Consider the following 12,832-nt stretch of genomic DNA (forward strand, 5'->3'; position numbering starts at 1 on the left):
CAAAAATCACAATTTTTAATAGATTGGGTGTCCCAATTACTCGCTAGCCTTATTTGAAACTATAGTATATTGGACATTTTCTTGAATATTGACATTTCTACATTGTCCTAAAAACAATCAAATGAATACACATTCATCTTAATTTTACATTTATCCTTAAGCACTGAATTTATTGGCAAATTACATTTTGTAGATGTTGCTATTAAATGGTCTATTTGTAAGTATAGTGATTCAAATAAAAATACTTTATTTATAGTCATTTATACTTTATTAATTTATGCTTAATTTATAGATATTCCAGGATCAGAGGCAACTGGAGGTAAGGCTGATTTATAAATTCTGATTCTTCTTGTCTGGATAGAAAAGAACACAAACATTTTTAGAGTACATGAAGTTGAACTTTTATTTGGAAAGTTGAATTTCTTGTATAATGAAAATATTTTTAAACCATACATATTCATAAGCATAATACAAACACCACCTACAATACAAACACATTTTAATAAAGTTCTATTGTATTAATCTAGCCAAAAAAAGAAAAGTAATCAGGTGAACCAGTTCTACATACCTTTTATCTCTTTTGATGATGTAATCAAACAATTTAAGACACAAAACAAAGTAAGCTTTGGCTCAACCCTACTTATTTCACTATGGGAACACTAGGATATATACTACCACAGATTACAAACCCAATCCCTTTATAATCAATTTAAAATTGTTACAAGAATCATATCTTAATGGCATGTAAACATATTTAGGGCTTCAATTGGCAATTATGTTTTAAATGCTTAGAAAAACACACCAACATTTCTCATTATTGTTCTCTCTTTATCTCATCTCTTCCATGAATACAAAATAGGAAAAAAATATTATTTGAGACTTCCAGCATAATTTCATTGTGCTTTACACTTTTATAAACATGGGTACATCTAAAATATCAGATGCCTTTATACTAATAGAATAATCCACCAAATTCACATTTTCTACAAATACACATGCAAAATCAGTGAAAAACACTTTTGTATAGCAAAGACCCTGCTTAATTGTTTTCTGATTAATAATTTTGATGGCATGTGCAAATCATACTGCTCACTGAACAGTAGATTTTATTTCCTGTAGATTTGTTTTTCTATAAAAATATATTTATGTGCTCACAGGAAAAAAGTTGAGTTGGTATGTGTGGGGTGGCTTTTGATACATCGTTAGATTAAAGGTTTGTTTATGAAGTTAAAAGGCATCTTAGCTTTTATCGTTTTCAAATTTTTCTTCATAAAAAAGAACACCCTGTGACAAAGATAAGGTAACTGAGATAATCATTAGCACTTTATAGTTGAGACAGTATGAAGCAAAGGGGTCAAGCAACGTGCCTAAGGTTTATGTACAAAATCAGTGCTGGAACCAGGAAGAGAACTTGGATTTTCCCAACCCTTGGACAATTCTCTAGGAACTCATTCCCACCAACAATCCTTGAGATTATATACAATCTATTACATTAAAGTAACATTGACAGTTAACAGAGAAAGTTAGTTACGAACCAATTTCTTCTGCACTGAAGATCCCCAGTAGAAGCCAAATGATATTAAGAAAAGGTACGAAGAATAATAGCAAAAGGCAGTGATAATGCAATGTCATTTATCCTATCTGTGAGTTTTGGTCATTGAGAAAACATGAGCAGGAACATTCCTATTACTCAGACTGCTAAAGGGAAACATTGAAGTCTAGGAAAATGAAACACTTCAGTACTTGCATTAACTTCTAACTTAAAGATTATCAAATTTATAATAAATCTACACTCTAATGCTTTTTGGAGATTATTTCCAACCTGCATGATTTTCTTAAAACCTTTTTGGCTGATGACAAAGAAGAGGAACTAGAAAAACAGCAGAACTACACTCAGAAGTCCTAACCTTGGCCTCATCAGTAGCTGAGTACCAGGAATTCCTCCCAGATAAGTCAAAACATGATGATTCTTCCTCCAGAAAAGTGCTCTAGAAATCGGATGGGGATGAAGCTCAAGGTGCACTGCTGGATGTGCGGATCCTCATACATAGGGTGAGGACCAAGATACCTTCCCCTTTGGAAACTCTTTCTTCCGGGAGGTTGGTCAAACCCTGAGCCCATGACACATTGTTTTAAATCATTCTTTTGCTGCCTATATATTTTGGAGGACACACAATGTTTAAAATGACAATTAGATACTCCATGTGGATTCCTGCATTGACCATTATAAAAACATCCCCAATCTTGGTCCGCAAGAAATACAGTGGGCTGCATAAATCAAAGTCAGGATTTAACAATATATGGCCACAGCTACAGTTCAAAAAATAAAGGAAAAGCTGTGAGTCACTTTCACTTAAACATAATTAAGAATTTCATGGTAGGGTTAACAAATGTTTCCATAAAGTGAGAAGTTGAACACTGAATTTTACTGGCATTCATGCACAGTCCTTCATAATATTTTTAAACCATTTTCATGTACAATTTTAGAAGGACTAGTAGCCCACACGCCAGGAAATTAATTCCCTGAATTTGTACTGACTTTGACAGAGAGCAAAGAGAGCCCACCCTGAAGATGTTTAAAATGTGAAAGGCAAACATATGTATGGAAATTTCTACCGTAAACAGTTCTTTTTTCTTTTGGGGGCCAGGGTAAGAATATACTCAACAATAAAAGCTTATTTTGAAAAACAGGAAAACATTTCCAATATTTATATGATCTTTTATTTTGAGACTGTCGCAGAAAGCAATATAAGAACAAAATCCAAATGCTCTACACAAAGTCTTCAGTTTTGGAGGCTCATGCTATCGGCACGTTACCTCACTATATACTCCAGCTGTACAGACATGCCTGTTAATGGTCTTTTTCTCACTTCAAAATAAAACACATCTATATTTTAAACTGTGTAAATATTAACATAATATGTACAATGCATTCATGAAGTATATGCGAGCATACCATCATATAAACACAGAAAAAGGGTAAAAGCAGTCAATTTAGAAATGGAGATATTAACTAGGTTTAGCTATTAGGCTCTAGCATCATGGATAGCTTGGCCTGTTCTTTCATAAGATAACCTTCTGACCACCACTTCCTTTGCAGCTGAATTTAGTCCAAGGAAAAAAACCAAAAAAAAAAAAAAGAAAAGAAAAAAGAAAAGATGGTTCTAGATGCCAGAACTGATAGACATAAAAAAAATTCATGTTGAAACTGAAAAAGTTAGCATTCTGTTTTAACATGACCATCTCTGGGCAAACAGGCGCTCAATAAATACGAGTTGATTGTTCACCTAAGACTCCTGCTACTAACAATTTAAATAATAGATTTAGACTGTATATATTCAATGAACTGCTTTAATAAGACATTCATATTCCTCTTTACATTTTAAATAACCAGTTTGCTTACCATCTTTTTACCTGTAGTGAAGCAAAGTCACTAAGACAGTTCTCAGAGACTGAATACAAATGTGCACACAGAGAAAAACCCACAAGGTAGCAACAACTATGCAAACACAGTGAACAGTAAATCCAGGCAAAAATGGAGTACACTGAATTGATACTTTGGGTTCAGTTGAGGTGAATCTAAATACAGGATATGTTTTGTGTTCTGAATTTTCAGCACCTGAAAAACAAAACAAAACAATATAGGCCTATAGTGCTTGGTATTTTATTTTTTCAAGGCAGTGCTGTTTTTCTCAACATAATTGCAAGATGTTCGAATTCTGGATGAAATCTTTTGCCAATACGTTTCTATTCCTACGTGAAAGTTCTTGCTCCCTTGAACAGATAAATATGGAAGGTTGGTATGAACCACTGATGTTGTTTACATGGGATACATTTATGCTCGGAGTGGAAATGTTGCTGTAGAACTTCCATTGCTTTCAACAGATCCTTTCTCCTTAGATCCAGCATAAGCACCGATAAATGATCCATCTTCATTGAACAGACCGTGGTCGCCTTCTCCATACTGGACTAAGCTGTCGGCACTTTCTGTGGCCTGCATATCCCTGGTAAGGGATCGAAGGCTTCCTTTGAGAGGTTTTTCATCACTGTCACTACAAAACAAAGAATCGTTCAACAAAATCTGAGATATTCACATAAAGCAAGACTCATGCAGAAGTGCTAATAGGTCTTAAAATTTTCAAGACATTCACATTAGCATTGCAGACACATAAACCCTAAATGACCCCTTCACAAATAAATGCTTAAAAAGTCATAATCAGTTTGCGTCACACTGAGTAATTGAGAAACTGTTTTCTATTATTCACAATACTTCTGCTTCCCTTTAAAATTGGGAGGTTTGAGACATGCAGACATTCAGTCTGCCGACATACATAGAGGATAATGTTATTCCCTCTGAGTTCATGAACTTTTGGAACTCCCAGTCATCAAGTCTTGATCTTTTGTCTTTACCTTTGATCCTGTACATACCCCTAAATCCTTCCCCAAATTTCTCTTTTGATTAGGGTAATCAGTCAAATTCTGTTTCTGGTAACCAAAGAACTTTCTTTGATATAGTTTATAAACTCAAGTTTATTGAAATTTTTTAAAGATGGCTGGCATTTTTAGAACCTAAATACTACACGTATCCTAAATTTATGGTTTGGGTTTTATTCTTCAACAAAAATAACTCTTGAGTTAGTAAAATGTCTATAAAATGATATGGTCATCTAAATTTCTGGATCAAGATTTGTTTTTAAGTACTAACTACTATCAAACTATAAATGTGTACATCCAATTAAATGATTCATAAAATTTTAACAAGGATGAATTTGGCCAAAAAATATATATATATAATTAGAATGTGATTAGCACTGTGCAATTTTAGGTAATCAATGTTGTTCATCAGATAGATCCATCTCTCAGCTTCCTGGGAACAGGGCAGGGTGGCATTTCTCTGTCTTTCCCGAGTTATACATTGTCATATGACTTGCTTTGGTGCAAGAAAAGTGAGCAAAAGTGGCATGTGTCACTCTGGAGCCCATGCTCAATTTGCTATGTTCTATTTCTCCCGCTGCGGTGCTCCTGGATGCTCATCTCCCAGCTAGCGCTCCTCAGGGATCAAGATGAACGGAGCCATCTGTGTGGGATACATAACTTGAGAAAGAAAAAGATTTTGGAGTTGTTTTTGACAGCAGCATAACCCAGGCTATCCTGACTCATAGAGTAATTGGCTCCTGACATGGGATGCTTATAGTTACAGAAACACAAAACAAAAACAAAAATATGGCATTAGCTTAGGGACCAGGCAACAAGTAGTGAAGAAACTATTACCAGAAGCTGGAAGGATGACAATTCATGTCATGAGCGAGAACAGCATCCAGTAAAACTGTCTCCTGGGATAACTTGGAGATTAGATCATTTTCTGGATGAACACGTAGTTTTGGGAAAAGACGATGGGAAACATTAAGGGATTAAAGAGATTTAATTAAATTATTAATAAATAATTATATTAATGGGATGCCAGGTGAAATAGTGCAGGGGGTGATTTTATCTTTCTTTTTGTGTGCAATGCCAGTTTTTTTTAATTAAAATATAATGTATTATTTGTTTCAGAGGTACAGGTCTGTGATTCATCAGTCTTACACAATTCACAGCGCCCACCATAGCACATACCCTCGCCAATGTCCATCACCCAGCCACCCCATCCCTCCCATCCCCCTCCAATCCAGCAACCCTCAGTTTGTTTCCTGAGATTGAGTCTCTTATGGTTTGTCTCCCTCTCTGGTTTCATTTTGTTTCATTTTTCCTCTCTTCCCCTATGATCCTCTGTCTTGTTTCTCAAATTCCTCATATCAGTGAGATCACATGATACTTGTCTTTCTCTGATTGACTTATTTCGCTTAGCATAATACCCTCTAGTTCCATCCACATTGTTGCAAATGGCAAGATTTCATTTTTGATGGCTGCATAATATTCCATTGTATATATATACAACATCTTCTTTATCCATTCATCTGTTGATGGACATCTAGGCTCTTTCCATAGTTTGGCTATTGTAGACATTGCTGCTATAAACATTGGGGTGCAGGTGCCCCTTCGGATCAGTACATTTGTATCTTTGGGGTAAATACCCAGTAGTGCAATCACTGGGTCATACGGTAGCTCTATTTTCAACTTTTTGAGGAACCTCCATACTGTTTTCCAGAGTGGCTGCACCAGCTTGCATTCCCACCAACAGTGTAGGAGGGTTCCCCTTTCTCTACATCCTCGCCAACATCTGTCGTTTCCTGACTTGTTAATTGTAGCCATTCTGACTAGTGTGAGGTGGCATCTTTTTAAAGAGGCAGCAGAGTGTGGGGGGATGAGTTTTTGAACAAGGCATTATCATAGTTTTCTTGCCTATAAAATTGAACTATTGGGCGCCTGGGTGGCTCAGTTGGTTGGGCGACTGCCTTCGGCTCAGGTCATGATCCTGGAGTCCCTGGATCGAGTCCCGCATCGGGCTCCCTGCTCGGCAGGGAGTCTGCTTCTCCCTCTGACCCTCCCCACTCTCATGCTCTCTCTCTCTCATTCTCTCTCTCTCAAATAAATAAATAAAATCTTTAAAAAAAAAAAAAAATTGAACTATTAATATTTGTCTTTCAAATATATTTTGAACAGTTGCCATAGGCCCCTAATGATTCTTGCCTCATGGAATTTGAGCCACAATTTGTACATTTGTAAAGTTCTTTCTTTCAGTCTCTCTTCTTCCCTTCCTTTTTCCTTCTCTCCCTCCTTCTCTCCCCTCTTTCCTTCCTTCTTCTCCCTCTAATGATCCTTATTCTGGAAAGAACTTAAAGTGATTAATCAAGAAATATAAAAATATAAAGAGCTTTGATTAAGTGGAAAAAATAAGAATTAGTACAGAGCAAAGTAGAGCCTATAATGAGGCTCAGGTGTACATTGGTTAACCCAGAACAGCTCATCATAATGCTCTGTCATTGATTATAGTAATGGATCCAGGGATGGGCCAGTTAGAGTCAATCAGGTCTCTTTTGCGATATGAATTTGGCCTCCTGTGTGCTAAAGGCTGTATAAGCCCGGGTGTTGCAAGCTCTCTTGCCTGCAATATATAGAGGACCTGACGGAAAACAAGGACGTCCCAAACAGGAAGGGCTAAGAAACAGAGATGGTTGTGGAAGGGGTAAGATGGTGAGCAACAACAGGAGAATGGGAAGTTGAATGCATCCTCAAGAGCTACCCGCTCCTCCAGATACCAGGCAATTAATTCCTCCCAGGTATGACATTCTTCTCCACCTTAAGTTTGGTCATGCTCCACCCAGTAGTTTACAGTAACACAATCCATTTCATTCTTTACAGCCTATCTTATCTCTTTGGATGATCCATTATCAGCATCCCTTCAAGGCAGACAGAGCTGCTCCCCTTTTTGCACTCTTACTCTCTTTACCTAATTACAGTGATTTGCAGAGATAAGTTTTTTCCCTCTGCAGACTAGGATCTGTAACTTATTCACCTTTGTAAATCTAGACAGTAAGTGCACAGAATACATGTTTACGGATATAAATTGGATACAACCTGGGCCCATAATGGCCATGCTGAAGACTTCAAGATGTTTTAATACTCCAAATAGATATTCACTCTAAATAAAAATAGTGAAATAGTGTCCTTTTGCATAGCACACAGAGCTTTAAGAAAAGTCTCCCAGCACACACATCTACCTAGAGTGTGGCTACACACACCCCTGCACCTGGAGGTCGGCTGCTCTCTCTTAAGCAGGTCCTATTTTTGCAAACTATTCTTTAAAAAGGCATTACAGGGCGCCTGGGTGGCTCAGTTGGTTAAGCGACTGCCTTCGGCTCAGGTCATGATCCTGGAGTCCCTGGATCGAGTCCCGCATCGGGCTCCCTGCTCGGCAGGGAGTCTGCTTCTCCCTCAGACCCTCCCCTCTCTCATGTGCTCTCTCTCATTCTCTCTCTCTCAAATAAATAAATAAAATCTTTAAAAAAAATAAAAAATAAAAAATAAATAAATAAAAAGGCATTACAATATAGTAGTGTAACCTTTATTTTAAGAATAAATACTTGTTCGTTTTTGTATTTTTAAGCTTATAACCTGATCAGTACATGTTTTAATACATTTTAAAATGGAACACTGTTTACCTGTATTCACCAAAGGTTTCATCTTTTACTGACTGAACTTCTGGATCTGGATGCAGATCTTCCTTTTCTTTCACTAAAAAACAAATAGGGGAAAGTAACACAAATAATTTTTAAAGACATACTAACTGTGTTGTTAAAGATGGATAATCAATGAGAACAGCATTGCTCCAATTTTTTGATACTAGTAAGTCAAGTTTTTTTCTTTGTGGTTGTATCTACAATCCATTAGTTACCTCCTTGTTTATGCAAAAAAGGGAAAATGATCTCCTGGATTCTCCTGATTTGTCATCAGAATTACAGCATGTTGCAGATCTTCACGTGGCTATTCAGTATTATGTGGGCAACAAGTCTTACTGGAAGAGTCAAACTTAGTTATGGTTTCTTAATGGAGACCAAATTACTAGATACACATTTTATTATCCAAAACTTTTTGATGATGTCATAGGCTCCTACCAGATCTATGTCACTAAGCTAAAGTGATTAAAAGTCAACCATTTAGTTGTTCTGCTCTCTCTCTTACTCATAATTGCCTCAAAAATCAGAACATTCAGGTCTATAGTGACATTTTAAATTTGATTTATTCCTAATAGTGGGACACAGGGCAAGGGGGCTCTTGTTTAACTTTACTAGGAAAACTCAAACAAAAATCCTGATGTGAGAGGCGCCTGGGTGGCTCAGTTGGTTAAGCGTCTGCCTTCAGCTCAGGTCATGATCCCAGGGTCCTGGGATCGAGCCCCACATCGGCTCCCTGCTTCAACAGGGAGTCTGCTTCTCCCTCTCTCTCTCTCTCCCTCTGCCCCTCCCCCTGCTTGTACTCTCTCGCTCACTCGCTCTCTCTCTCAAAATAAATAAAATTAAAAAAAAAAAATCCTGATGTGGGAAACAAAGGCAAAAGAAATGTAGCTTACATTAAAATCTCCTTAGAGCTTACAGCCCACTGATAGATACCTGAAACATGGAGAACATGACCTTCCTCAAGGCACTCGTGGCTGCTTTAGAGCCTTAACCTTTAAAAGGAACCTTATCTTGGCAGCAGCTGGCCCCTCGAGGCCCTGAAAGCCTTGCTTCCAGATTCCTTGGAGACTTGTGCTATCCCTCACCCCCACGAATTAAAAAGTATACAATCAGTCACTGCTCACAATCCCAGCATAGCAATTTCTGCCCACAGGTCCTGTCCCATGAGCAGGGAAAGGGTTAAGGTCTAGGCAGGAGAGATAGGAGGCCCCTGACTCCCCTGACCAGGCTTGGAAACTATTCCTGGCAGGTGGAGATGCTGAGACAGAGCGGAACAAGAGATAAGGGAACAAACCAAGATGGCAGAAGACTCTCAAGGCCACGGGCTTCCCAGTCCATTCTCAATAAAAGCCTGCCCCTAAAAGTCCTCAGTGGCAACCCTGTCGGGACCCCTCTCACTCTGAGAGCTTTTTTCTTTCCTTTCTGCTCTCACCTTCACTTAATAAACTTTCACTTCACTTCACCCATTTGTGTCTGCAAGATTCATTCTTTGACTCCATGAGACAAACCCAGCAACCCTGTAATGATCCTTCTTCATGGCATCTTTTACTACTACTTGCAGAGACCTAAGGGATTCTTTTAGTTGTCCTATAATGTGAAATGTTGACTTTTTTTTCCTTTTCTTTTCTTTTTCTTTTTTTATTATGTTATGTTAGTCACCATCATTAGAATTTGGAGAGGGTCACACTTCACAAGTGACTATTTGTTGGGGATCCTCAAAAAGGAATGCTATGTGTCTTTAAATTTTCCAATTAACTAGGACATTTAATCATTGAAAATCTAATTCATAATAATTCAGCCCTCATAGGAAAAAAAAAGAGATCTATGATTGCATAAATTTCCATGCATAAATTGCATTAGATGTTGTAAAAATTTAAAAATTATGCTCTTCTTTGATTGTTCAATATACATATAGGTTCCCAATAAATATTTGTTAAATGAATAATAAGCCAATAAAAGAACTTCTCACTAATCTGAACATCATCAAACTAATAACAGTGGGATCTAAATCTTTCCTCTTATATAAAAGCATCTTGAACACTAAGCAATAACAATAACAATAATAATAATAGCAACAACATAATATGTATATCTAAAAGATAAATTTGGAAGTTGAATTAAATTAAAGCCAACTGTTATATTAACTCTGATGGTTTTTATTTACATTTTATGTACATTAATTCAGGAGGCAGTGTATCTAATATATGTCATGGTAATAAAAAATGCATTCCCAGCAATGATTAACTCTAGTAAAGCTGACTAGTGGAGACAGTACTATTAGAAGGTACTAGTGAAAACATTCTCTGGGTCACAAATACATGACAAGGCATGCTGTAAATAGGTCCTTCCTCTTAAAATATGTGTGTGTGGTTTAGTGATCTGTGTTTAACATCTCTGATATTTTACAGGCAGAAAATAGAAGGCTGGAAGTATTATATGCCTCATTAGAGACTAGTAACCACCTGAAAATAATATTCTAGACCTTACATCCTTTGGTTAGTTAATACAGGATTTTTTTTTTTTCCCTCTCAGTACATTGCATATCTATTGTGCTACCATAAATTTGACTTAAATGTGTAATTTAAAAAATAAAAGATGTCTCTGAAGAATGCCTCCTAGAAAATACTATTTAATGGGGCGCCTGGGTGGCTCAGTTGGTTAAGCGACTGCCTTCGGCTCGGGTCATGATCCTGGAGTCCCAGGATCGAGTCCCGCATCGGGCTCCCTGCTCGGCAGGGAGTCTGCTTCTCCCTCTGACCCTCCTCCCTCTCATGCTCTCTGTCTCTCATTCTCTCTCTCTCAAATAAATAAATAAAATCTTTAAAAAAAAAAAAAAAAGAAAAAGAAAATACTATTTAATAAACTGAAAGTATATTACTATATTAAGAAACAGCTTTACCTGAGTACTTTCCACCTCTGTTCCTCTTCACAAAGCAAACAGTTAACAGTATTAGTGTGAGAAGAGCAACTGCACACATCAATCCAATAAACCAGCCTTGAGTGGAGATGTCATCGTATAAACCGGCGTATTCTGTTGTACAAAGAGAAGTCACACGTTGAATGCTAGAGACCGTCTTTGGGATTATGCCCCCTTTGGGAAAATGAAACATCATTTTTAAACATACAAAATAGCATCCGTTTTATTTTTCCTTTCAGTGACCCTAGAGGGAATGTGATTTAAAGGACATTTCATTGGAAGAATACTGATAAATCGTTCATTCTGTATTTAGAAAGGGCCCTCTCAAGTTGCATTTGACTCTGAGGATGAAAACCAAAAAGGGATAGTGGAGGCAGACTGAGTGAAACACAGAAGCAGCGCAAGCAAGCAAAAGCATAAGCTGCCTTGGTTATATGCAGATCGCCGTGGAGTTTCTGCGGGTTTTACTCTGTTTTGGTTTTCTGTTTAGTTTTGTTATTAACATGTGTTAATTGGCAGGAGGTATTTTTTTTAGTCAACTACTCTGGCAAAAACAATAAGGAATATGTTGGATCTTTGTGGAACATTTTTCATTTTGATAATTTTAAAATGCTATGACGAGCACTGGGTGTTATACGCAACTAATGAATCGAACGCTACATCAAAAACTAATGATGTACTATACACTGGCTAAACTGAACATAACAATAATAAAAAAATGCTATGCCAAAACAAACTGAAACTGTTATCTCTGTAACTAATGTACTCCATATTTTTATCTTTAATACAGGACGTATGTAAAATTAAATAATCTACAAAACAGATTTATTGTCTAAGAATGCCCCAAATACAATCTCACGTCTCACCTCTCCCTCTTGTCTCAATTACATCTTCAAAAATGCTATTGTTATCAACCCAATTCTTAGTCAATAGGCGAACTATATGTTCAGCTCCCGGCTCAAATACCTCTACTGGGTGAGTCTTTTGAGTAAGATTGACTCCTTCTGGTATCTTCCCGATACTTTTACCTAAGAAATGTACACAGTTAAATCATATAAATCGTAATCATTGAAAAGCAGGACATGAAAAGAAAAGAAAACAAACAAACAAACAAAACACTGTTATTTGAGAAGAGAGCCATTTGCAGCATTTTTTTTTTCTCAGATAGCTTTTGAATTACTAGGGGAGATCAAGAAAATCAACATTTCGAGATTTCCTTTCTTAATATACTGAAATGGAGGAAATGAAATTAATTTAATTCATGTCCTTTAAAGATGACGTACTTGTTGATGAAATGGTACTATAAATCTGCCTGGTTACATGAATGGTTCAAAACCAAACACAGACTTCAAAAAAATTATACAGTGTCATTTTGTGCAATTTGAACTTTCACAGACCTAGCAGGAAACTAAACATGGCCATTCTGGCTTATTTTTGAAAGCAAATGACATTATAATTTTAAATATATATTACTTTTTTTGTCTTGGTCTTCTCTATAAATATTGATGGAATAGTATCATAAGAAGGTCATATATTAAATACTTGAAATTTGTAGAAACATAAGCAGGTTTATAGGTACATAAAGTACAGGTTTATAAGTACCTTTAAATGAAATGCACTGAGATTTTTTAAATATTATGAGACATTAATACTTTTAAAAAAGAAAGATGACTGTATCAATATATTAACTGTAGAATCCCATAGTAGCAGATAAAAATGAGTTGAGTGTAATTAAATATACATTTAACTTCGGATGTTGCAACAAAACATGTAAAATATTTTTGTATTTGATCCATAGTTT

General features: G+C 36.5%; 1 protein-coding gene across 10 annotated transcripts in view; it reads right to left on the reverse strand.

The window, feature by feature from the left end:
- Nucleotides 1-376: 376 nt before the first annotated feature.
- CHL1 (cell adhesion molecule L1 like) overlaps nt 377-12,832 on the reverse strand; it is a 207,272-nt gene continuing 194,816 nt past the window's right edge. For 9 of the 10 annotated variants that reach the window (XM_036071621.2, XM_078075952.1, XM_036071623.2 and 6 more), the window contains 4 exons: nt 11,898-12,059; nt 11,014-11,145; nt 8,100-8,172; nt 377-4,052 (listed from right to left, as the gene is read on the reverse strand). In XM_036071621.2, the coding sequence (XP_035927514.1) occupies nt 3,836-4,052; nt 8,100-8,172; nt 11,014-11,145; nt 11,898-12,059 (584 nt within the window). In that variant the 3' untranslated portion in view covers nt 377-3,835. The remainder of the gene's footprint in view (nt 4,053-8,099; nt 8,173-11,013; nt 11,146-11,897; nt 12,060-12,832) is intronic. The other variant, XM_036071625.2, reaches the window with a different exon arrangement.

Source organism: Halichoerus grypus, chromosome 1 (assembly GCF_964656455.1).
Source record: "Halichoerus grypus chromosome 1, mHalGry1.hap1.1, whole genome shotgun sequence".
Lineage (NCBI taxonomy): Eukaryota > Metazoa > Chordata > Mammalia > Carnivora > Phocidae > Halichoerus > Halichoerus grypus.